General features: G+C 41.4%; 1 protein-coding gene across 1 annotated transcript; it reads left to right on the top strand.

Annotated features, from left to right (window-relative positions):
* Positions 1 to 1,824: 1,824 nt before the first annotated feature.
* Positions 1,825 to 27,587, top strand: LOC138735595 (biogenesis of lysosome-related organelles complex 1 subunit 4-like). The gene is made up of 5 exons (XM_069883638.1): positions 1,825 to 2,067; positions 18,778 to 18,849; positions 20,315 to 20,416; positions 24,625 to 24,756; positions 25,003 to 27,587. Exons 1-5 carry the CDS (start codon positions 1,957 to 1,959, stop codon positions 25,117 to 25,119), a joined length of 534 nt encoding a protein of 177 aa, XP_069739739.1. The 5' UTR covers positions 1,825 to 1,956; the 3' UTR covers positions 25,120 to 27,587.
* The last annotated feature ends 54 nt before the right edge of the window (positions 27,588 to 27,641 follow it).

Raw genomic sequence — 27,641 nt, 5'->3', positions numbered from 1 at the left:
TCACTGGGGAAGGTACCGAGGGGATGAGTGGTGGGAAGGGATGAGTGGACGAGGAAGTACCCTACACAGCAGGGAGGGGAAGATGTATCTGGGGGTGGGATCATGATGTAGGTGGCAGAATTGCAGAGGTTAATATATTGGATGAGGAGACTGCTGGGGTAGTAAGTGAGACAAGGAGTATCCTGTACTCATTGCATCTTGGGAGGAGGGGGCCAGAACAGATGTGCAAGTAATGGAGGTGATGTGGTAGGGGCTGACTTGATGGCAGTTGAGGGGAAGCAAAGTTTGTTTTTGAAGGAAGATATCTGAGATGTTCTGGAATGGAAGGCCTCCTGGGAGCAAGATGCAATGGAAATGGAAGAATTGAAAGGAATAGAATTTTTCAAGGGGATGATATGAAGAGGTGTATTAATGGTAACTGTGGGAATTAGTGGGTTTATTGAAAATATTCGTAGAGAGTTTGTCTCCCAAGAGGGAGGCAGCGAGATTGAGAATGGGGAGATTGTTGCCAGATATGGACCAAATGAATTTGTGGTCAGGGTGAAAGTTGATGAGCTCATCACGGGTGCAGTGAAACATGAAAGTCAACAGGTGCCATAATTTAAAAAAAAAACAAATGCTGGGGGAACTCGGTAGATCTCAGTGTCCATAGCAGGTAAAGATGAAAAACCAATGTTTCGGGCCTGAGCTTTCTTGAAGGGCTCTTGTCCGAAACGCCGGCTATATATCTTTACCTCTTATGGATGTTCTTCAGCATGTCTGTTTTAATTCCTCATGGGTGTAGGAGGCAGCACCAATGTAGTCATCGATGTAATGAGGAAGAGTTGAAGAGACTTGTGTTTATACACTTGTAAAATGAAACACTCCACATTGCAAACAAAAAGGCAGACACAGCTGGAACCCACGTAGGTTCCCATAGCTATCCCTCTCACCTGAAGAAAGTGGAAAGTGTTCTGATTTTGTTTGATATTTAACAACTGTATTTTTAAACAATTGTTTAAATTTTGTATGTTGTTTATTTCTGTGTACTGTTAATAATTTGGCAAATGATATTAACTGTCAATCTTGGACTGAAAATTGTCTCATCTGGGTGAAATTTTGTTTCTTTAGCTTGTTACTGTAAGATTTAAATATTCTTTTTAATAATCTCTTTCTATTTTCCTGTGTTAGTCATTTGATGACACTGGGCAACTAAGAGTTTGTTTACTGAATATTTTTGGATGTATTTATGGATTTTGGGTTGCTGATCACAATAATTACCTTAAAAATTTCCTATCACATACCTTTTTTTAAGCTATGACCTATTTTTGTGATTTTTATGTCACCTTTTAAGTCTCCTTCAAGCATCCAAAACCATGAAGTGCAGCATGTCATTGAAAATTCAATTTCCGCATTCACACTTGGACTTTTTCACCGCTGATCTTGGTGCCGTCAGTGAAGAACACGATGAAAGGTTTCTCCAGGACATTACCATTGTGGAAAAGTAGAATCAGGGCAACTGGAATCCATCAATGCCGGCCGACCATTGTTGGACACTGACATGATGGGCATCAGATGTTGAGTACAAATGAAAATCAGCGGCAAAACATTTTTAGGTCAGTTAAGTGTCAGCGTCAGGATGTGATTAAATTGCTAAATTCAATAAAAGTTCATTTAATTTTTCTCCAACTTCCCACATGATAGAGCAAATCTGAAATGATCTTTGAAATGTTCCGTGGTTTGGTGAAACTCGGAATTGCAGCCCCTTCCACAGGGAGGCCCTTCCACCAATGAGGAGTCACGTTCCTGCCACCAGATGTCGCCCAAGAGCCAGAGTGGGAGCGCCGCCTGCAGCCCAGGAGGTGGTAGCAGAGACATGCGCGGTGGACATGGTCGCGCTGTCGCCGAGGTAACGGGCAGCGGAGCGGGGAGACGGTGCAGAAACGCCTTGCGGTCCCGAGGAAGTCGAGAAGGCAGATGGAGGCTGGAGAGAGCGGGAGCCCGGGGACGGGCGCGCCGGCCGGAGACAGGCAGAGCTGGGTGGTGGAGGAGCTGGCGGCGAGCCTGGCCGGGGATCCCTGCCGAGAGGTAATGCCGAGCCGGGCCCGTTGCAGGTACCGCCCCCCCCCCCCCCCACCCCGGGAACGGGCCCTCCCCCCCCACCCCGGGAACGGGCCCTCCCCCCCCCACCCCGGGAACGGGCCCTCCCCCCCCACCCCGGGAACGGGCCCTCCCCCCCCCACCCCGGGAACGGGCCCTCCCCCCCCCACCCCGGGAACGGGCCCTCCCCCCCCCACCCCGGGAACGGGCCCTCCCCCCCCCACCCCGGGAACGGGCCCTCCCCCCCCCCACCCCGGGAACGGGCCCTCCCCCCCCCCACCCCGGGAACGGGCCCCCCCTCCCCGCCCCCCCTCCCCGCCCCCCGGGAACGGGCCCCCCCCTCCCCGCCCCCCTCCCCGCCCCCCGGGAACGGGCCCCCACTCCCCGCCCCCCTCCCCGCCCCCCTCCCCGCCCCCCCTCCCCGCCCCCCTCCCCGCCCCCCTCCCCGCCCCCCTCCCCGCCCCCCTCCCCGCCCCCCTCCCCGCCCCCTCCCCGCCCCCCTCCCCCTGCCCCCCTCCCCGCCCCCCTCCCCGCCCCCCTCCCCGCCCCCCTCCCCGCCCCCCGGGAACGGGCCCCCCCTCCCCCCACCCCGGGAACGGGCCCTCCCCCCCCCCCACCCCGGGAACGGGCCCTCCCCCCCCCACCCCGGGAACGGGCCCTCCCCCCCCCACCCCGGGAACGGGCCCTCCCCCCCCCCACCCCGGGAACGGGCCCTCCCCCCCCCCACCCCGGGAACGGGCCCTCCCCCCCCCACCCCGGGAACGGGCCCTCCCCCCCCCCACCCCCGGGAACGGGCCCTCCCCCCCCCACCCCCGGGAACGGGCCCTCCCCCCCCCAACCCGGGAACGGGCCCCCCCCTCCCCGCCCCCCGGGAACGGGCCCCCCCTCCCCGCCCCCCGGGAACGGGGCCCCCCCTCCCCGCCCCCCTCCCCGCCCCCCTCCCCGCCCCCCCGGAAACGGGCCCCCCCTCCCCGCCCCCCTCCCCCCCCCTCCCCCCTCCCCGCCCCCCTCCCCGCCCCCCTCCCCGCCCCCCTCCCCGCCCCCCTCCCCGCCCCCCTCCCCCCTCCCCGCCCCCCTCCCCGCCCCCCTCCCCGCCCCCCCGGGAACGGGCCCCCCCTCCCCGCCCCCCTCCCCGCCCCCCGGGAACGGGCCCCCCCTCCCCGCCCCCCTCCCCGCCCCCCGGGAACGGGCCCCCCCTCCCCGCCCCCCTCCCCGCCCCCCGGGAACGGGCCCCCCCTCCCCGCCCCCCTCCCCGCCCCCCTCCCCGCCCCCCGGGAACGGGCCCCCCCCTCCCCGCCCCCCGGGAACGGGCCCCCCCTCCCCGCCCCCCGGGAACGGGCCCCCCCTCCCCGCCCCCCGGGAACGGGCCCCCCCTCCCCGCCCCCCGGGAACGGGCCCCCCCTCCCCGCCCCCCGGGAACGGGCCCCCCCTCCCCGCCCCCCGGGAACGGGCCCCCCCTCCCCGCCCCCCGGGAACGGGCCCCCCCCTCCCCCGCCCCCCGGGAACAGGCCCCCCCTCCCCCACCCCGGGAACGGGCCCCCCCTCCCCGCCCCCCGGGAACGGGCCCTCCCCCCCCCACCCCGGGAACGGGCCCTCCCCCCCCCACCCCGGGAACGGGCCCTCCCCCCCCGCCCCCCGGGAACGGGCCCTCCCCCCCCCGCCCCCCGGGAACGGGCCCCCCCCTCCCCGCCCCCCGGGAACGGGCCCCCCCTCCCCGCCCCCCGGGAACGGGCCCCCCCCTCCCTGCCCCCCCGGGAACGGGCCCCCCCTCCCCGCCCCCCGGGAACGGGCCCCCCCTCCCCGCCCCCCGGGAACGGGCCCCCCCTCCCCCCCGCCCCTCTCCCCCCCCCACCCCGGAACGGGACCCGCCAGCCACCCCATCCCCAACCCCAGGCCCAGCCCTCACCAGCTGCCCCCCCCCCCACCCACCCCTGGTCCGGGACCCGCCAACTGCCCCCCCCACTCCCGGTCTGGACCTCGCCAGCTGCCCCCACCCCACCCACTCCATGTCTGAGCCGCGCCAGCCGTCTCCCCCCCCCCTCCCCACCCACCCCGGGTCTGGGCCTCGCCAGCCGCCCCCCCCCCCCCACACCCCGGGTCTGGGCCTCGCCAGCCGCCCCCCCCCCCACCCACTCCGGGTCTGGGCCTCGACAGTCGCCCACCCCCCACCCGTTCTGGGTCTGGGCCGCTCCAGCCGCCCACCCCCCCACCCCGTGTCCGGGCCCAGGCCTTGAACCATGGACCTGAAGATGATCTGTTGGTTTTGTTGAGGTGACTGGATTGAAGGAGCTGGGTACAGTTAACATGTTTCGGCATCCCCTGGGACGCCATCCTGGGACCTGGGTGTGATCACTGGGGCAAAGATGTTGGAAACACCTTTTAAACTGCCGGGGGGGTGGGGGGGTATCAACCCATTAAATCACCAACCTGGCGATTTAAGGGAGATCCTGCCACTACAATGACACGGTAAGTGATGCGTCACGCACTCATGGGAACCGTTAATAAGTCTCCCCCTCCACAACCGGCCATCAGTCGCCACCCCCCTCCCTCTCCTAGCAACGTCCCGCTTAAGTAAACGTTGAGCCATCACTACGAACTGGAGCGGCATTCTCAGCAGTGGCAGTTTGCGGCTTCCACTCGGCGACCTCTCTTCCCTCCCCCCACGGCAATGACCTCTCTCCCCACCCCCTCCCATCCCAGGCCCCGCAACAGCAACCCCTCTCTCCCTTCGATCACAACAGGCACTTCAGCCAGGGGTTTCCCTGTGACGCTTGCGTGCTGACATTACAGGAGTAACTAGGTCGGCCATTTTCCTGTTCAAGTCACCAGTGAACGTGACCTAGTTAAGCTTAACAGGGTTCCCTGACTATCTCTGAGGAAGGTCAGGGACTCAAATCTTTTTTTATATTGTTTCTGCCAAGGACACTGAATGGGCTCCTGTGCCATGTTCCTTTAATTCTAAGATTGTTGCAGATTTTTTTCTCCTCACAATATTGGACTGATGATTGAATAATACAACTGAGTCAATTTAGAAATCCTGATAAAAGCTTTAAAAATTGCAGGTGCTTGAAACAGAAAATGCTGAATATACTTCTATGACAGCATCTACAAAGAGAAATTGATTTAATGTTCTGAGAGAGGCCTTTGACTTGAGCATTTCCAGCATATTTCTGTTTTTGTTTATTTATGGTTAGCAAGATTGTTGTTTGACTTTTGTGAGAATCTTTCCATTCAACGTTGTTGTTAAATTCTGTCCATAATGCAACACAACCCTTGGAGGAGAAAACAATCAAATAACATCAGAGCATTGCCCATCTATTATATTTAAATTTAGACATACAGCACTTAACAGGTCCTTTCAGCCCACGAGTCCATGCCACCCAATTGACCTGTACCCTGGTATGATTTTAAATGGTGGGAGAAAACTGGAAACCCCATTCAGACACGGGGAGAATGTACAAACTCCTTACAGACAGCACAGTATTCAAACCCCAGTCCTGAACATCAGCGCTGTAACAACATTGTACTAACGGCTATGCTATGTGAACCATTTATTTTATAACTTTTTAAAAATCTATAAAATAAAGGATACAATTCTATTACATCAGTCACAATGCTGAAACATTTGATATTTAACAGGGTCAAAAAGTACCCCCCTGAATGATGCTTCTCTGCCGTACTAAGGAATTCTTGCAGAGTAAATTTATTGAGATCCAATGAGTATCTACGTTGAGTACAGCTGGTGGTATATTTAAATCTTGCCCTTTGTTTTTTCTACTTATAATAAAATCCTGTGGGGCACAGATTCTGAAGGAGCAGCTTCTGGTATGGAGGCATTCCTTGTTCATCTTCCTGAGGCCTTTGATATTACCTTGCCTTCCTGACTGTCGTGGCACTGGTCTTAACAATGCTTGGGTGGCTTTTAGAAATATTTAAAATTTCAAGTATAAATCTCCACAGGCAGTCAGGATTAACCCCTCTACTTCTGTGGGTTTTAGGATGCTGAAGATTCTGCCACCGGTAGGCAGGCAGGGCTTGGTTTGGTTAATAATTTGGGATATTGTGTTCTACGTTCACCATTAGTACATGGCCTTTGCAATCTCACATTGCCACGACTTTGAGAGGTCTTCAATCAAAGATTTTGACTTGTTAGTGATGTGTTTAATTTTTTTTAAGATTTAGAAAACTGAATTGACAGTATTCAGGCCTCCAGGGGAAATAAATCCTGGAATTAAAACAAAAACTAAATCAGCTAAATGCTTTTTCTGGATAAACTGTTTGTGATCTGTAGTTGTGCCCCTAATTCATACCTAAGGGAACCATTGTAGATTATCCATACCTTTGGAACATACTGGAAGAAGGAGTTTAGCTCTGGTCTGGAGATTGGAAGGTTGAAGTCAAATGGTTAATGTGATGATCTATATAATTTCTAAACCTTCAGGTTCATAACAGTCACACTAAAGGTTAATTCATTATTGTCATATCTTTTCTTCTTTGGCTTGGCTTCGCGGACGAAGATTTATGGAGGGGGTAAAAGTCCACGTCAGCTGCAGGTTCGTTTGTGGCTGACAAGTCCGATGCGGGACAGGCAGACACGGTTGCAGCGGTTGCAGGGGAAAATTGGTGCGTTGGGGTTGGGTGTTGGGTTTTTCCTCCTTTGTCTTTTGTTAGTGAGGTGGGCTCTGCGGTCTTCTTCAAAGGAGGTTGCTGCCCGACGAACTGTGAGGCGCCAAGATGCACGGTTTGAGGCGATATCAGCCCACTGGCGGTGGTCAATGTGGCAGGCACCAAGAGATTTCTTTAGGCAGTCCTTGTATATATATAATACTCCTCACTGACAAAAGGCAAAGGAGGAAAAACCCAACACCCAACCCCAACCAACCAATTTTCCCCTGCAACCGTGTCTGCCTGTCCCGCATCGGACTTGTCAGCCACAAACGAGCCTGCAGCTGACGTGGACTTTTTTACCCCCTCCATAAATCTTCGTCCGCGAAGCCAAGCCAAAGAAAAATACTCCATTTAGAATGCAACATACATGAAATTCTTTAACTTTTGTCTACCATAAGGCAGACAGAGTCACCATTTTGTCCATCTCCCCTCACAAAAACCCACAGTACCTGGTGTTCCAAGGAGGTCTCCCCTCCAAGTACTGTCCCATCCTGAGCCTGCTTAGCTTCTGAGATCAGACAGTCTAGGAACACCAGGTGCCACAGAGTTTTCAACTAGGGTGTTGTATTATCTACCATGCTGCAATATTTACCTCGATCATGGAGAGGAAAGCGTGGAAACAAATCCTTTGACCCACTGTCCATGCCAACTATCAACCACCTATTTATGATAATCCTGTATTAATCCTAGTGTTTATTCTCACTCCACTCCCATTCTCCATACACACCAGGAGCAATTTGCAGTGGCTAATTAACCTAACAAGATGCCCATTTTTGGGATATGGGAGAAAACCGGGGCATCTGGAGAAAACACTTGCAATTGCAGCAAGAACATGCAAATACCACAAAATGGCACCCTGGGGTCAGAATTGATCTGGAGATGACAGAGCCGTGCAGCAGTAGCTTTACTAGTTGGGCCAAGAACAGGATTCTCACGGGAGTAGATTAAATTGGTGATACAAATAGGAACTCGTTCATCTCTCATTTCCACACCAGAAAGATAATTTCAATCATTCATTATTGATCTACTTTATGAGAGGGAGCATGGCACTTTGCTGCAGCAAGGAAATTTGCTGGTGGGGAAAGTTAAAATTAAAATGTAAAAGGAAATCTTCAAACGCTGTGATTGTAGTGCAATGCACAAAAGCGCTGGAGAAACTCTTAGGTCTCGCAGCATTTGTAGGTGGTAAAGGTTAAGCTACATTTTGGGCCTGAGCTCTTTAAGGCGTGACCAAAAATATCAGTGGGTGTCTGAATAAAAAGGTGGGAGGAATACAGGCGAACAGGTTCGAGGTCTTAGGTAGATATAGGAGGGAGGATAGAGGAGCAAAAAGCTGAGGGAAAGAAATTGGACAGGGAGCTGAGGAAAAGAGATTGGGTTAGGGAAAGGGAGAGTTTCGCGGGAGGAGTTTGGAGAGGGCCCAGACAGAATATTGGGTGTTCCTCCAATTTGTGAGGAGCCTTGGTTTGGCTATGGATAGACATGTTGGCATGGGGATGGTGTGTGGAATTAAAATGAATGACCACTTAGATTCCCTGCTCGTGGATGGCTAAGTTGACAAGGTAGTAGCGGAGGGAACATCACTGTAGAAAGTGGAAGAGAGGGAAAGGCATTTCTGGTGGGAAAGATCATGTTGTAGGTGACGGAAATTCTGGAGGATAATGTTAGATGCGCATAGGCATATCTAGGGTATGGCAGTCAGGGAGGAGGGGATTGGTAGTTCTGGAACCCTGCCTATGCTGCTGCCCCTGGCTGGACGGTGCTTGGGATGACCATTCAAGTTCAGAGGGAGGTTCTATAATGGGTCTGAGGATTGTTCCAGCAACGTTACTGCCAAGGCAGAATGGTTAAGTCATGTCCTGCTGGCACTCCGGGACCCGTCCCCAGGTATTCTCTGTCCCATCTACAGGATATCTGAGTCAGTGGTGAGGTTTTTTTTAAGGAATGGGCAGAGTTCCACTTATTGGGATGTGGGCTTCGCTATTGGAAGCCAGGTGTTTATCCTGTGCCACGATTTCCTCCAGATCACTACTCTGTGGAGAACTAGAGCAAGGACAACAATTCCAAAACAGAATGTTTTCCTGAGACTGGGTGGCGGGTGGATGGCAGGTGGGTGGGAGAGCATTTGTCATGGGAATGACCTCTATGTATTGGGGGGGGGGGGGGGGGTGGAGAATCTTTGGGAGGTCGGTGCCTTTTGAATTTGCATAGATTCATGCTTTTCATCTGGCTATTTGTAATGCATGTGTACTGTCAGCCACTGATTGGGCTGGAACTGAGAGATGATAGTGGTCTTTGTTGCTATTTCAGTGCCAGCTCTGCATCTGGGTCATAGTTGCAGCTGTTTTTTTGGAACCAAGTTCATACATGACCAGCAAGACTGACCACACTCTTTGCTGAGCAGGTGGTGGGTTATTGAATCCTCTCAGCTCAGATGTTTTACTAGGTGTATGTGTGTAAATAGAGTGTGAAACCTATCCATTAGGGGTCTGAGTGGATGTACAGCATCTACCTTCCCCAAAGTCTACCTGCTCAAAGTTTGGCATCCCTTGGAACAATCTGTTGGTAAGCTAAGCTTATAGCAGAGTTTCTCAATCTCTTTTTCGCCCACGTGTTAGGCCACCTGTAACAAACCCGAAGGAGGAGGGGGCTGAGCTCGAGCTCCTTCCAAGACTACCAACAGGAATTTTGTTTTGTGAATAAAAAGGAGGGGGTAGGATGCAGCGAATCTTATCGAGACCGGTGATCTGTCAGCATTTTGGGTCGGCACCCTTTATCGAAAATTTTGTTTTGGTTGGAATTTTTTTTGTTACAATTTTTTTGCCGATTTTGTTGTAAATTGTATACACTTGCTTTATGCATTATATGAGAGCAATTTTATTTTTGCTGCTTCACCAAGAACCACCTATAACAGATCCATGGAGCATCAGGTGGTACGCAGAGCAACCGTTGACAGATGCTGGTTTATTGTATTTTCTCATCTGAGTTTAGTGAGAGTGAACATTTTAAAATGGTTATTCCAAGGCACAGGATTTGAGAATATTGTTCTCAAATAATATTCCTGCTGATATCCATCCCAGTGAAGCCCTGTGTTCTTTGTGGTATTCCTCTTGAATAAAACAGAGCAGAAATAGTCCTGCCTAATTAAAACATAAAAGATCCTGAGGGTAGGAGAATTTGGCTCAGTGATCTAGAATCCTAGTCTTCAACTGAACCTTTCTAACTGCTCAGCGCTATTTTTGATTTTGCTCTTTTCTGTGATGCGACTCTGGGAGGGGAAAGGGAGGATCGGTGACCGCTGGCCAAAATTCACACATGCGGCATGTAGTGTGTCCCTCCCTCCCTCTGTGAGGACGTGAAGAGAGGAGGTGGTGATGGCAGATAGGGAAGGTGAAGTAGGTGGCATCATGGTGGCAGGGGCTGGTTGTGGGATGAAGGGTTGAAGTAAGTTAGTTTTAATTTGAGGGGGGCTCAATTTCATTGCTTGCCATAGGCGCTATTTTCCATAGATACTCCACTATAGATGTGGAAGCTAGTGGGATGGTAGGTGAGGGCAAAGGGAATCTTTGCATTAGCTTGGAGGGGCCCAGAACACATATGGGAAATAGATATGTGGTTGAGGATTGAAATGATGGCAGTTCAGGGGAAGCCATGTTTTTGAGGGACTTCTCAGATGTTCAGGAATTAAACACTTTCTCTGGGAGCAGATATGACAGGTGGAGGAATTGAGTGACAGGGGATAGGGTGAGAAGAAGTGGATTTGAGGTGTTTAAAAAAAGATAAGGGAAGTAGGGGTGTAATAACTGTGGCAGATGCATAGGATGTGGAAAGCAGAAGAAACAAAAAAACTGGGAAAAGGGAAAATAAGGCTCTCATTATGGGGTTTACCACCATGGACATGATAGTTTATAATGGGTTCCTTGGGTGTGAATAGGGCACAATTTTAGATCACTGGAAGAAAACCCTGGAAAAGCAATTATCTAAAAAAAAACTTGTTTACTTTTAATTTTTTAAAAATTTGTATATAGATGGTTGTTTGGACAATTTGTTAACTACAGCACAGGAGGTGGTGATACAGCCCTCTGGGTCCATACAAATCCCAGTCCCATTTTCCTGCCTCCTGTACCCTTGAAATAATTTTTTTCAGTTGAATTTTAACTTGATCTTTATTAATGTTTTGTTATGATATGAAATAACAACATAGCATATCCAGGTTCTATTTGCAATCTAGAGCATTGGATGCAAAGTGTTTCTTTGTAATTGTTTGGAATTATTCCCCCAGAAGACTTTTTACCGTAAGATTATCGATTCTTGAGTGCTGTTAGTGAAACTGAGAGAAGATGCTTTTATGGTAATTTAACAAAATTCTCTGGACTCTGGCAGGTCCCATTGCATTAGAAGTCAGCAATTGTCACATGAGTTAAAAAAATTGGGCAAAAGGTAGGTAACAAAATTTGGGGAGATTTTTGACAGAAATGTGAAATAACTGCTTTTCCCTGAGAGTAGTGAATCTGGGGAATTCTTAGCCCAAGGAAACAGTAGAAGCTGACTCATTAAATAGCCTAGAAAGAATTTTACATAGCAGGGGAGTTTGTGACTATGGGGAAAAGGCTGTTAGGTATTGTTGGGTCCACAGCCAGTCAGCCATGATCTTATTAAATGGTGGGAGATGTTCAAAGGGCCAAATGGCCTATTTCTGCTCCTATTCCTTATGTTCTTGTCTCTTTGTTCATGAATTCTTGATTTCCAGGAAGTCATCTGTGTGATCTGATTATTTATGTCTGCATTATGAGTCTAAATGTTTGGCTTGGGGCTGTTCTTGGTGTTCTTGCATCAATAGGAGATGAACAAAAACAGCATTGGCATTTATCAGTTTGCAAACTGAATAAAAATTGCATAATGTAAACTTTATGTGACAAGTGAAAGTCCATGTTTTAGTTTATGAAGGCATAAAATCTGTAATGGATTATCAAGTCACTTTTATTTATCATTCATATAATTCTCGCACAGTAAAGATGAGATAGCGTTTCTCGGGGATATCATGTGATGCTATGAGGAGCACCACGTAACCTACAAACTCCCGTTGGATTAACTGAAAAAAGTACATATTGAAAAAAGTTAATTTTATAAAAACTATTTTAAAGTTATTAACAGAAGAAAAAAAATGTCACTATAAAAAGTAAAAGCTATAAAGGTAACACCAATGAAAAAATCGGAAGAGAAGAAAAAAAGAGATTTCGGGCCTACCTTGTCGATGAAGCAGACCACTGAAGTTGGTTCTGGATCTGCTGGTGAAGACCCAATAGAGGGTTCTTCCTCCGGAGCTCTCTTTGCGACACCCAATAAGGATGGTGCTGGAGAAAAGTAAAACATTGGGCGTGCGCGAGAAGTCAGGCATGTGCGTTGCAGAGGGAAAAAATTCTCTTAAAGGGCCACTTCAAAAAGATGACACTTCTCCAGTGTAAGAGGACTTAGAAGAGCAAGGAAGTGAAGAAGAAATGTAAAGATCAGAGGAAGAAAGATTCAGAGGCAAGAAAATTACTTTTTTAAAGAAAAGAATAAAATTGAAGCTAAAATAGATTTTCTGATGCATTGGAGAGTCATTTTAAACTTTTAACAGAACTGAGGCGTCAGGACAGATATGACAAAATTGATAAATAATATTTCACAAAGAGTGATTAAGTGGAAGAGAACATCCAAGATGTACTTGAAGGTGTACAATGTATTGAAGAAACATCAAAATATAAATGAAGATACAATGACTAGTTTGATCTTTCTGAATGAAAAATTGCTTGAGAAAATTGACATTTTGGAAAATTACAGTAGAAGAAACAATCTTAAAATTGTGGGGATGTCCAAAGGCAAAGAAGGTCAAGATGTGATCCGATTTTTTTTTTTTCAAGAATGGATACTGAGAATATTTGGAGAAGAAGATAGTAATTGAGAGAGCTCATAGAGTCTTAAGATCAAAGCTGGGTCTTAACCAGAGATCTCGATTATTCCTGATTAGATTTTTAAACTACCAGGATAGAGGGGATTCTTGGTTTAGTGATGAGAAGAGCTAGCGAGCATGGACCTTTGAATTATGAAGGGAATGAGATTTTTTAAAATCCAGATCTGAGTCAAACTCTACTAAAGAAAAGAAGAGATTTTAATCTGGTCAAGAAGGTTCTATATGATAAAGGTTATAGATTTGTTCTCTGTTGTCCAGCTACTCTGAAAGTATTTATACCAGATCAGCAGAATATGTTTTTTAACAAGTCATGTGTTGGCTGAAGAGAATGCGGAGAGTTTGTCTAAAATTCAGGTAATAAAAGATGCTGATTATTTGTAATGAATCTGATGAATAAGAGAGGGAGTGTTATTTCCCCCTTTTTCTTTTTTTTTTCTCCATGATGGATGAAGACATTTCATATTGGGAAGAGTTGTTGGTTGAATAGAAAAGTATTTTTTTCTTCCAGGGGTCGGGGAATGTGTTCATTGATTTCTGGCGGCCACATGTTTTCATGGTTTGACCACGACCCGTGAAATGGAGGGTGGTAATGCTAGTATCTTTAGCATTTTGAGGCAATTTTTGTTTTATCTTTCTTTTTCTCTTTTTTTAATAATAATTATTCATGATGTGCTTACATTGAATAATTCTGAAATTTTTGGATTGCAGATGTTGATGTTCAGGACCAAATTAATTTAACCATATAGCAATTTCAGTACGGAAACAGGCCATCTTGGCCCCTTTAGTCCGTACCGATCTAACTGCTCTCCTCTAGTCCCGCCTACCTGCACTTTGCCCATAAACCTCCAATCCCATCTCATCCATATGCCTATACAATTTTTCCATAAAGAACAAGATTGACTTCACTGCAACCACCTCTTCTGGAAGGTCACTCAGCCACCACACTGAGTGAAGAAGTTCCCCCTCATGCTACTTGTAAACTTTTGCCCCCTAACTCTCAACTCATGACCTCTTGTTTGAATCTCACCTACCCTCAAGGGAAAGATCCTATTCACATCTATTATCTATCCCTCTCGTAATTTTAAATACATCTATCAAATCCTCCCTCAACCTTTACGGTCCAATGAATAAAAACCTAATCTACTCAATCTTTCTTTATAATCTAGATTCTGAAATCCAGGCAATATTTTAGTAAATCTTCTTGGCACCCTTTCTACCTTTTTGATGTCCTTCCTGTAATTTGGTGACCAGAACTGTACACAATATTCTAAATTTGGCCTCACCAAAGCCTTGAATGTCATTTCCCAACTTGTATATGCTATGCTTTGATTTATAAAGGCCAGCCCTTATAACCTTTCCAAAACCTTTCTTCATCACTCTGAGATTCCACCTTCAAAGAACGGTGAACCATTATTCCCAGATCTTTCTGTTCTTCTGCATTCTTCAATGGGAATTCTTCCTGGATAGGAGGATGGAAAGGAACTTTCTAAAATTTACATATATTAAAAATGAATAAAACAGTTAAGGTTATGAGTTTTAATATTAATGGGATTAACGGAACAATAAAAAAGAAAATTTTGTCTTATTAAGAAATTGGGAGTAGATATCACTTTTTTTACAAGAGACTAGTTTAATTGAAAAATAACATTTGAAATTAAAAAGAGATTGGATAGGTCAGGTAGTTTTTCTTTCTTTATTTAATTCTAAAGCTATAGGAGTGGTAATTTTATTTAAGAAAAAATTACAAGTTAAAATTCAAAATGTAATTACAGATCTGGCAGGTAAATAGGTAAAGGTAAATTGTCAAATATTTTCTGAGCAATGAACTTCGTTAAATACATATGCACCAAATACAGATGATCAGAAATTTATACAAGAACTTTTTTGAATTTAGCAGATGTCCATGAAAATATTTTAGTAGGAAGAGATTTTAATTTTTGTTTGGATCCTTTGCTGGGTAAATCATCAAGAACAATAGTTAAATTAAAAGTGGCTAAAACATTAGTTTTATTGAAAGATTTAAATTTAATTTATATATGGAGAACGATACATCCTAAAGACAGGGACGATTCCTTTTATTCTAATAGATTTAATACATATTCTAGAATTGCTTTTTTGTTTGCTTTTGGCTCACAATTAATCAAGAGTTTTGAATATAGATTATCAAACAAGAATATTATCTGATCATTTTCATCTGATCATTGTTGATTGAATTGGAATTTGATGAAAAGCAACACTCAGTCTATAGATGGAGATTAAATTCTTTATTATTGAAAAGGGAAAATTTTTCTTTTTTATAAGATAGCATATAGAATTGTTTTGTGATACAAATTTTCATTCAACAGAAGATAAGTTTATTATTTGAGATGCATTAAAAACTTATTTCCAAAGACAAATTATATTATACTTCAAAAATTAAAAAGGAATATATTAAGATATAGATAAAATAGAAAAAAAAATTGGAAAAAGAAATCCAAAAATCATCTTCAGAGAATAAATATAGAAATTTCACTAATAAGAAATTACAAAACTGGATAAAGGTGAACCAATAGAATTGGTACAAGGAAATTATTCACAATGTTGAAACAAAGTTTATTTTAGGTATACGTATTGAAAATAATTTGAAATTTTTTTTATAAATTAAATAATATTCCATTATTTAAGAAGATAGATGAACATTTTTAAAAGTACTTAATTAGAGGTTAATTGTATTAAAATGAATATTTTTCCAAAAATTCAATATTTATTTCAGATTTTACCTATCTCTATACCTCAAAATTTTTTCAGGATTTATATAAACAAGTTAGGGAATTTCTTTGGAAAGGAAAAATGGCAAGAAAATCATTAGAAAAATTAACATGGAAATATGAACTAGGATTAAAACTTACTAATTTTAAGAATTATTACAAGGCAACACAACTAAGATTTCTTGTTTCTTTGCGAAAACTAAACCATCTTGGGTGGCAATTGAATTAAATAAAATTGGAGAAACTATATCTGAAGAGTTCATTTATAAATGGAAACCAAAATTAATAAAAATGGATAGAGGTGCTCCAACATTGAAGCATTTACTTAATATTTGGAATAAAGTTAAATTAGAAATTGATGGAAATCTTTTATTCCTAAAAATGACATTAATTAAACCTCACAGTTTTTTCAAAAGATGACCTTTTTTTGAATATTTGGCATAATAAAGGAATTTCTAAATTGGGAGTTTGTTATGATAATGATCGATCGATGTCATTTGATCAACTAAAAATTATATTCCTCGTAACATGCTATTTTGTTATTTTCAATTAAGAGCCTAATTCAGAGACAAATTAGGATCTGATGATTTTTTAAAATCTTACAGATTTAGAAGATTATTGTTGATGAAATGACTAAAATTCATTTCAATATATCATAAAGAAGTTGTCTAATACTATTAATGTAAGGTATAGATTACAACATTATGATGTTTTACATCAATTGTATATTACACCTCAGAATTTGAATAGATGGAGATCAAATATATCAGACCAATGTTTTAGATGTGGAAAAGAAATTGGAACCTTTGTTCATTCTACATGGTCTTCTTCAAAGGTTAAACCCTTTTGGATTTCTATTAGTAAATTTTTACAACAAGTTACCATGTGGTTTTTCTGTTAAATCCATAATTATTATCATTGGGAAATTTTGAGAATATATCTCAATTATCTTTATCAGATTTTCATTTGAAATTTGTTAAGTTCATTTTCGTATTAGCAAGGAAATGTATTGCTGTTACTTGGAAATCAGATGTTTCGTTAACATTAGAAGATTCAAGTTGTATTCCTTTGGAAAAAAATTACTTATAATTTAAGGGGTAAATATTCTGTACGTTTACAAGTTTGGAGCCCGTGCACTAGAATAATGAGATCAAAATTATAATCATTTTGTTTTGAATTCTCCAAACCAGTGAAGTTTTCCCGAAATAGCCTTTGGAAAAAGTTTTTTTTAGGATCCTTAAGCATCATCTGAAGCATCCAAATTATTATATAGTTACGTTATTATGTATTTTAGATTTTGATTTTAGTTATTGGGGTTAGCAAGGGTGGGGGGAGGTCTAGTTGGTTTTAAGGTTCTTTTTTAGTTTTTGTAGTTTTTAGTAATTTTAATAGATTTTTATTTTCTTTATATCAGTCAACATATATTTGTAAACACTAACATTGTGATTTGATACTAACTGTTATAATTATACATGTGTTGATCTAAATAAAATATTTAAGGGATAGTGTTTCTCCAGGTCCATGGAGCATATTTATATAAATATGTTAGAATAGAATAGAAGTTAAATACATTAAAATATTAATAGTTATACAGTAAGTCATCAGTACCCTATCCCCAAATGTTCTGGAAGTTCAGGTGTCTGATGGCTTGGGTGGGGGTGGGGGGGGGGGGGGGAGTAAAAACCAATCTGGACATAAAGACCAGAGTTCTATGGTATCTCCTACCAGATAGCAGAAGGGAGTAAAGTTTACATGAGGGGTGTATTGCCTTTCGTCTTCATTGAGTGTTGTAGACGTCCTTCATGGTAGGCAGAGAGCCCCAATGATCTTTTCGCTGACTTCTCTATCTTCTGCAGGGTCTTGCTGTCCAAGGAGGAACAGCTTCCAAACCAGATGGTGATGCAGTTGCACAGGATGCTCTCAATACATCCTCTGTAGAATGTAGTGAGGATGGATGGTATGGAGCTTGTTAAGGGACCATGTGAGGTTCTGCGTCAAGTGCACTGCAAGATACTTGATACTCTTGATGACCTCAATGGTGGAACTGTCAATGGTCAGCCGAGCGTGGTCCCCCAGGCCCTTGAAGTCGACAACCATTTCTTTTGTTCTTTTAATATTCAGCTACAGGTTGTTGGCTCTGCAACCAGTCTGTTAGTGACTGCACTCATCTCTATACGCTGACTTCTCATTCTTACTGATCAGGCCCACCACGGTCGTGTCATCAGAAAATTTGATGATGTGGTTAAAGCTGTGTTTAGCTGCAGTTGTGGGATTATGTGGCTGTTGTTAATTATTAATAGGGATTATATTCCTATAGTGCATGTTGCAAATGTCAATTTGCATATGGTTAAAATTATCAAAATTTAAGTTCAATTTGATATGTGTGAATTGCAAATATGTGTTTAGTGCTGTTTCATTTTCTTACTTTTTACAAAGATCTATGCATTTTAAAATTTTATTTTGAGTCTATACAATTGGCATAGCAGTTAGCGTGACATCATTAAAGCACCAGCAATTGGGACCACGCTATCTGAGAAGTTTGTACATTCTCTCTGTGTCTGTGTGGGTTTCCTGTGGGGGCTCTGGTTTCCTCCCACTGTTTGAAACACACCAAAAATTGCAGGTTAATTGGGTGGCATGTACTCATGCTGAAATGGCCTGTTACATACTGAATGTCTAAATTTAAATATATCATTAAACCCCTGTGGCAGAATTGATTATTGTGCCCTTATTTCTCCTATCTGAGAAAACTAATTTGATCGCACTTCCTGGCAGTTGGTCAGTTGCCTTGTATGGCACATCAAATGAGATTTTTTAAAATACCCTGGTCATTTCAGCCACAGTCACCATCTTACATCTTATGAACAGAGCAATGCTTTTGCATAGGTTGATAATATTGGTTAAAGATTGTTGGTTCAAACACAGAAATCACTTTGAATTAAGCCATTTGATCTTTTACATGTGTCCAGATAAACAGACCAGACTTCAATGTTTATCTCACTTTGGAGATAGTAGAGTGCCAGCCAAGATTATGTGTTCAGCATATTACATTGAGAGTTCAATTTACAAAGACTTCTCATTTTCATTGGGCTCTTGGCATTTTGTTTTAACCTTAACTGAATGAATTCCACTGATTTGAGTAATGAACAATAAATATCTAAAGTCACTATTGTTACACAATGACGACCCAACCATCCCATTAAATAACTCGAATGTCACATAATACTGAGAAATTATAATCGTATTCATGAATGGGAGGAAATTTGTATATCAAATGTCTTTTTTAGAATCACTATTGATTTGACCAGTTTGATTTTTTTTCCCTTGTAGGCCAAGGAACTTGATGAGAGTATTGAAGAAATGTTAATCCGATTGGATGAATTTTGTGGAATGCTTGACATGGTACGTTTTGGTGCATTTCAGTTTTTCTACCAAATGTAGTAGAAATGTAATATGTAGCCAATTTATTCATCATAATTTTAAGATAAAATTATTCAGTGCAGAGGATGTTGTTCTTTGGAACTCTGAGCATCGTATTGAAAGTTCAAGAAACTTGCTAGTATTCAAAGTGGACAAGATTGATGATATACACACTTCAATCACTGATGTTGAATGAATATATACTCCTATTCTCATAGGAATGTGCGGTACAAAATGTACAATTGACTGAGAAACAAAATATAAACTGCTGGAAGAATTCAGCAGCTCTATTACCTAGACTGCGTAAATTACCTGAATAACTTCACAATATTAAAAAAAAACTGGCATAAAACAAGTGATTGAATTGCATATGTTGGCCTGGATTTTGCTTTCACTGCAGTGTGATTACTAAACAGGGGCAAACCAGTCACTGGGAATCTAGATATCTGGAGCCAGAAAAAGCAACTTTATTCCCATTTTAACCAATCTAATTGAAGAATCTTTGGTGAGAGACCATTTAAATTAGGAAGCTTAACTTGGTATATTTAGTTCATTGTGAAAGCAGGTTCCAATAATATAAGTAACAAGAAATGCAAAAAAAAGTGGAAGATGAAAAATAGGTTTTAAAAATCATCAACAAAATTTGAAGGAATAGACTCCAGTGATGTGAAAATGTTATTCAATTTTCTTGGCAGTAAGACTGAAATATAAAAAAATTATCAAGTACAAACCCAACAAAAGGTTTAGTTGCTAAATACACAACCTCTTATTATTGCAAATATTGCATCAGAGATTGGTGAAATGGATCTTGTGGAAGAGCAGGACAACTTGTACAGTAATTTCCATAGATCTGTCAGGCTGCAGTTTACCTTGTTTTGCATAATTTTTGTCAAAATCCTGTGATTTTTATTCCATACACTAATACAAAGTACTTAAAGGTAACCATTTTCTTTAATTTTACTGCTGTATGTGCTTTGCAAAGAATAACATTAAAGACACGTATCTAGTTTAAGGAATATTGTCAGATGTACAGCAAAAATTTATTTGTTCTCATCTGGGAAAAGATATATTCATACCTTCACATTGGTTTTTGGTGATAAATTCTGCAGGATGTGAGTGTATTGTCATATACATAGTACAAGAAACAGCTTTAAACAGTTGGATTAAAAAATGTTGTAGACTAAACTTGAAAATTAGAAATGTAATTTTATTCTCTTGAGAAACACAAGACAATTGAAAATTAGTCAAACTGCTTACCATTAAGTCAATTGGAAATCTCTTGTGTGAATATGTCATTGTAAATCCACATTCTCGTGGGTTCTCAGTACCGATAGGCCTTTGGCCATTAATTTGAATTAAGAAATTAGTCGTGGGGTAGCTGAAACTTCAAAAGAATACATTGACATAGTTTTGTACAAACTCAATGTAAATGCTCTATTTATTTTAGATTCGAAACGACTCCTCTCAAATTCTGGATGGAAATATACCAAAAGTAAAGGGGAAGGTACAAGAAATGAAGGAGGTGTTTGCAAAGATCGATAAAATGGAGGTTAGTGATGATTTTTAGATGCATTTGCGTCACCAAATGAAATTACAATTCTGAATCTCATGTATATGGACTTCAGATAGTGGTGCTGTGTCATAGGAGATATGTCGTGTGAATCCTCCACGAATAGGTTAATGTGATCCTTGAACACCAAGTTTTTGTTGGGAGTATTACACTTTGAGATGTCGATTAGTGTTTGGATTGTAATGTGACTCAGTTGGAAAATAATATCGTTAAAGAACACCCTGATGGTTGATTTGATGTAAAATGTTAAAGATAGGTTGAAAAATAAAAATGTTTATAAAAGACACTTCAGGATTGTATCAATGGCCTGCATTTTCTAAAAATAGTTCTACTCCAAGTCCTTTCTGCACAAAAGAGATTAAAACCTGTAGGAATTGGAGCAGGCATTACTGCTCAATTTTCCTGTTTCATCCCTTGATGTCCACAAATCTATCAATATCAATCCTGAATAGACTAAGCAACTGAACATCCTTGACTATTCACCAGTTGCAAAACAAAAATTCAAATGGAAAAGAACATGTTTGTCCCAAATAGCTCACCCTTTATTCTTGAACCATACTCCCTGGTATACAGAATGTACACCAGCTCGAGAAAATGAGCTTTCAGTTTCCATTCCATCAGTTCCTCTTTTGTTTCAATTATATAATCCATATTATTTAAGTATTTTTAGACAATGCTATCTCTGAGAATAGTCAAGGATGTTCAGTTGCTTAGTCTATTCAGGATTGCTGTTGATAGATTTGTGGGCATCAAGGAATGAAACAGGAAAATTGATCATGTACAATTTTCCCTGGCGGTGAAAAGCAAAATTGTGAATGGCTTGCAATCATTAACTGAAACATTTTAAAATTAATAAAAGTACTTTTAAAAACATTAATGAGTCAATTCAAAAGTAAATTATTAATATATTCCTATTTAACCCTGTGACAATAATTTTAAAGTTTTTAATTTAAATTACTAGGATCAGTGTTTTATTTCCCCAGAAGAATGTGCCTTTCTTTGATGAAACATTGGAGGAAATTTGTTTACTGGTCTTTAGAAAAGATTGATTCTGCTATACAGTGAGATCAATTAGGTTTTGAAATGACTCCAATTTCTCTGCACTAATCTGAGGCCAAGCTGTCATCATTATTTTCTCTGGAGAATGGCTTAAAATTTACAGGTGCAGTTTGAAAATGTTATCCAATTGGCTTTCCTGACAAGTTATTTTTGGCTTCAAACATGCATGTATTTTCTTGACCCGAAGCTAATAATTATATCTTGTGAATCTTCCTTTGAATGTATGCAGTGTTGATATTACCAGTTTTGGCTTCAAAATTTCAGTGAACTATCATCATGTTTGATATGATCATATTTTGCTTTATTCCATGTTTTTGGCTAAGACAATCTTGAAGCCAATTTATTGACAATGGGTGTCATTCCAATCTCTCCCCTTACTATGTGGATGTTTTAAGAGATCTTGAGCTGAACCTTTCCACAGAAATTAGTGGGTTATACCTGATCAATTGTTAGGACTGTAGAAATATGCACCAGTATGAATCTATATTACGGAGCTACGGATGGGAGGTATCAAGAGCAAGTCAATGCTGACAGTGGTTAGAAATGCTTCGTCACTCTTTTGCAGTTTCCCACCATTCCCTTATCTCAAACCTTTAAAATGTGATGGGAATCTGAATTTGACCAATACTCTCACCCATTCTACATTTCTCTATATTTTCCATTTTTTCCACCTGCAACCACCACTCCTAAAATCTTGTACAGTATCTGGGATTTAACCAACCTAATCCAGACATCTCTGTACAAATGAAATCCAAGCATGTCAATTCGACAAATTATAAAATTAACCTCCACGGCAAGGGAACCCAGGTTTCCCATCAAGACTTGGGATTCCAACCACAATTATCGGTAATCTATTAATCAGATCTTTCACTCAATACAAGGTTACCTTCCTTTTAAAAAAGTCTTTGTAACCCCAGTGTGAGATATTACGATCAACAATATTGCATATGACTGGATGACACCATCCTTTCCATAATTGATTCTGCTTGCATTACCAAAAAAAGTTTATAAAAATGAGCCATTTCGTTTTGCAGCAGTTTCAAATGTTTGAATTATTATAGTAGTTGGGTGAATGCAGCTGAGGTGCTTGGGCAACTCGCATATTGAAATTGTTCTGTGAAATAAAATTGATCCCAAATAAGCATTAATTTGAATTGACTGTTCATTTTGCATCTCATGAAAAAATTCTGCTGCAAAGGGTAGGCAGCATGAAGCTGCAGGACATCAGTTATTTTCACTTTTGCTCTGGTAATGGAGCTATTTGCTACCTTAGATTTGATTGTTAGAGCTGATTTATTTACAAGGAGGCCCACTTGGAAAATATTTAATACCTAGCCTGACGTCCTCCATAAGTTCAAGTTTCAGGATGTCCGTAGCCCCTTTCCAGTTCCTGTAAATCTAATTTCAAAGGAAATCCTGAATCATCAACTTAGAATTCAGTAACAGCTCCATGCAACTTTTTGTTTGTGCACAGTAAGATTTTGGAAAAAAAAACTGAGCTTCCATAATTTAAATACTGTACACTAATAAAATGCACATCTTGAAGGAGTAATGAAATGGGGGTCAAATAACTAATTTTGATGGGGCTGTTGAGCTTTTTTAAAAGAAATATTTGGAACGACAGCATTGCCCTATTCAGATATAAATCTTATCTTCCTCATTTGATGAAAGGAAAGGCAATCCTTCTAGTTTGAGGACTTTGTTTTGCGGGTTCTGAAGTGACGGAGACAAATGCTGGAACTGCAGATCCTGGCACAGTTGGGGCAAAGGAAGATCCACTTTAGAATGAAAATGCTTTGCTTATTGACAGAATTTCATCTCTCAACCTCACACACTTAAACTGCATACTTTAAATTTCTCCTATGCCCTCCTTGCCTTACAATGCAAGACCAAAAGTAAATTTTAATTAAAGGCCTGTAGTAATTTCCTCCAATTGTCTGTTAACTGTTTACAGGAACTCCCTTTTGGTAAATAAATAAATCCTTCATTCTTAAGGTGCATTTTATATTCTTTGATGCTTTATCAAAATATGCTTCTCGAAAACTAATGGGAGAAATGGCCTATTTAAATAGGAAATAGTTTAAACGGACTCATGATTAAATAATCATAGGTGCTGTTTGGTTAGTGAGGAATTACTTAAGTGGAAAAGGTTGAGAACCACTGGATTTACCTTCAGGTTCTCATTGTTGCAGAACCTCATGATTAGAATCATGAGAGGAATCATGATTCCTCTCCAGCGTGGATACTTATTGGCAATTGCAGCCAAGATCTTGTGTGGTTTTATTTATAATCCAATACTGGTGTTTTTTTTTAGTGACATCAATTTATTATGCAATTATGATACAGTCTGAAACAACCTGCTTGTGATACAGTACAAATTAGGAATAGGGCACATTTCACTCCTGCTGTTCAATAGAGGTTATTCACCCAGCATCAAGATTCATCTTGCCTTGAAGATATTGTCTGCATCCACTCACTTCTGAATGAATTCCAAAGATGAGCAAACCTCAGAAAACTTTTCATTTCAAAAGGAAGCATATTTTCCATTTAATCTCACTCTACTGGCCCCTGGTGAAAAAATCGTAGCCTGTTCAACCTTTCCTCAAGGTAACAACTATTTAAAGTATCTAGCAAACCTGTTACTTCATGGGGTGTCTTGACAGGGTTAATGGAAAGAGACATAATTGAAGCGTTGCTATATTAAACTCAAAGAATTACACACTTTGATTTTTATTTTGTTTCCAGAGCATGACAAATCATTTTGTCCCTCTACCGTTTCAGGTTAATACACAGCAACTTAATTGCACAATTCAGAACAGAAAGATAGGGGCCGAGTGGACATTTAGAAAAGTGTCAGTTTCACCTGCATATCTCTGGGTGCTTGTTTGCATTAAAAAAAAATTGGAATAAGAGCTGATCACCTAATTATAATTGCAAATTGGACAAAATGCGAGCTTCAGAATGATTGGCTTCAAATTCTTGGCTTAATCTTGTTTTGTTGCTTTGATAGGATTGGCTTTTACTCCCTTCATATTTTTCAAAATCTTTCCTGCAACATGAAGGCCAGATCTAAAATACGAATTACCTGCCATAATTGTATTAGTGCCCAAGTTTTTGCTCTTTGTCAGATTTTTGTGAAGATGGTCAAACAGAGTGCAGCAACACTGGAGGAACAAGTGGTTCAGGCAGAGAAGGACTATGGCAACTTGTCTCATGGTGTTTGCAAATTTCTGCATTCCATCAATGCACCTTTTTTGAATGTAAGTGAAAGCATAAAACCATACATTAATGTTTTATTTATAATTTTTAACAATGCAATTGCTTAATCAAATATTCATTATTTACATTAGGGAAAAGTCTTTGGTTCATTTGGACTGATGGTAGCTAACTGTTCATGAAATAGTTGTGATAAATACAATGGAAATGTAAAATTGTATAAAGGCAACAATATTCCAGCTGTTGCATTTCAGTTAAGTTTTCTGAACTTCATTATTTTTCTCTTGCAGAAGAAACGTAACTATTTAGGCCAACAGAATTTAACATACGAGCTACCCAACCTATACCGGACTGAAGCTTACTTTCCTGCAAATCACAACAGGCCATTCTTCACTTCAAACAACTGATTCCAATGTTGTTGTCTAAGAGGTCGTCATTCACCAAAGAACATGACATCATCACAAGTCTTGAACATTTTTTGGTCACCTGGTTCTGATTGGATGAAAGTTGGAAAGTCATCCATTGAAATAACTCAGAAGTACAAATATAACACAAACTAGGATTAATACAAAGTTAGCAATAAAATCATAAAATGCTTAAGAGTTGTAGTTCCAACCTGTGAAGGGGGCATATTAAATATTCCACGTCTACTCGTATTTTTTGGGCTGCTTTTCCTGCATATAATGCAAGCAATGCATCTAACCATGAACATTAAAGTTCACTTGCATGGTAAAGATCTTACAACCATGTAGTTTTTGCATGTTTGCTTAAGTACTAACCATGAATACAAGTTGTCAATTATTATCTTGACTGATAATTGATCTGTCTTGATCATTTCATGCTCACTTTTCCAGCCATGAGAAATGTTATTGTTGAAAAAAAGTGTCAACTGCCAGTTCTCATTTCCTGTAACAGGAAGCATGATTGGATGTAAAGCTGAGTTTTAAAATCCAAATCAGAAGATAGTGGAAGAATAAACCTAAAAATAGATACCTTAGTGGGTTAATGATAGTGACTCATGGAGTTGACCCCAATATTTTGTATAACTTTCATACCAAAACCAGTAGCAGCATACATTTCTAATATACTCCCGAAACCTCATGGAGGTTTTGTGAATTAAATAGGAAGTTTTACATCATGAAAACACTACATAATTATCTGTTAAAACACACTTCCTCTCAACTGAACATAATTCTTGGTACAGAAAGCATTTCTTCCTGTTATGTGATGCCAACTTTTGGCAGGAGTGTATTTCTATTGATGGATACAATCAAGCCAAGCTAGAGGAAAAACTTTGAAAGGGTAAGTACTTATGAAAGAAAGAAATGAACAGTGTTTACATAAACTGAGCCTCAGTTTTGATGGAATATGAATTCTAAATTTTGATTGTTTTTGTCACATTACAATGGTCACTAATGTGTAGCATTGTGAACAATTATTCCTTATACAAACTTCATCCTGCTCGTGGTATGTGCAATTTAGTTAACAGTCATTTGTTTTCTAAATACTCTTTTGCAAAGACTCTTTTGAATTTTGGGTGAAATGTTACTTTGTAAACTGACTGCAGATGAGTCGTAGTGTCAGTACTACAACAAACTCACATCCTACAGTGCAACCTGTCCACACTGATCAAGCAGGTCCCATTTGTCTGAATTCAGTCCGTATCACACTGACCCTTGCCAATCTATGTTCTTGTCTAAATGTCACAATCTCTGCCTCTTCCTCCAGTAGCTCATTCCATACACTCAGCTCCCCACATACACCTTTTAAATCAATGCCCTCTAGATAAGGTTCCTCTACCTGGGGAAAAATATTTATTTTAAGTTTCCCACTTTAGCCTCTTTAAATCCAGAAAGGCCCCATCTTGGCCATATCCTTCTTCAATTTAATCCTACCAATCCCAGTAACATCTCATGAACCTTTAGTGCACTTTCCAGATTAACACCTTTCCTGGATTACCAGTGAATAACACACCAAATTGTCTGTTGTAAAATCAGTCCCGCTCCTTTACTCAGCAAATAACGAAGGCAAGCATGCCAAATGCCTTTAACATCGTCTACCTGTGTTGTCACTTTAAAAGAGAGTTGCAACATAGTATCAAACCCATAGGCCCTAATACATCCATGTGACCAATTAACCTACCAGCCCCACATTTTTAATCACGGAACTCTACGTAGTCTGGTGTACAGCACTCACCAGGTATGAGGTGTTGCATTTTAACAGGTCAAAATTGCAACATCTCACACCTGGACAGGTTAAATTTCATCTGCTGTTCCTTGGCAGTTTCCTAGTTCTTTTGAGATATTGTAATCTTAGATAAATTTCAGTTAAACATTTACATAGAATGAATTTTTAAAACATTTTATATAGATGCTGTTCATTACATTGGTAGGTTGCATGCTTGAAATATGCATTCAATCTAAGTCATTGAAAATTAATTTTCTTCATTCACACTTGGGACTTTTTCACTGTTGTTCAGTGACAAATATGAAAGGTTTAATCAGATCAACTGGAAGGCATCAGATGCTGAGTACAAATGAAAATCAGCGGCAAAACATTTTTTGGTCAGTTGAATTAATTCAATGCATCAGCATCATTATATTAAACATGTTAAATTCAATAAAGGTTGAAATTTATCCAACTTCCTATGTGATACAGCAAATCTGAAATTATCTGTTCGCATGAAGTTGTCTATCATAATCCCCAATTGATTTTCAGGAAGCCAACCTTTTGAAAAGAATTGTTGTCCAGCATAACTAATACTATTCACAAGTTTGTGACTATACTTACTGCATTTAAACTCTAATGGAGAATTATTTTATGATTAGCTGTCAGTTTGGTTGGTAATAAAATTGGTTTTAAAGATGCACTAAAATTTCTATGTGTAAGCGATATATACACATGCGCCCACTATCATTTTAACTATGTT

The sequence above is a fragment of the Narcine bancroftii genome, chromosome 6, assembly GCF_036971445.1.
Source record: "Narcine bancroftii isolate sNarBan1 chromosome 6, sNarBan1.hap1, whole genome shotgun sequence".
Taxonomy (NCBI): domain Eukaryota; kingdom Metazoa; phylum Chordata; class Chondrichthyes; order Torpediniformes; family Narcinidae; genus Narcine; species Narcine bancroftii.
The sequence above is the reverse complement of the archived record's forward strand: the minus strand, read 5'-3'. Positions and strand labels throughout refer to the sequence as shown.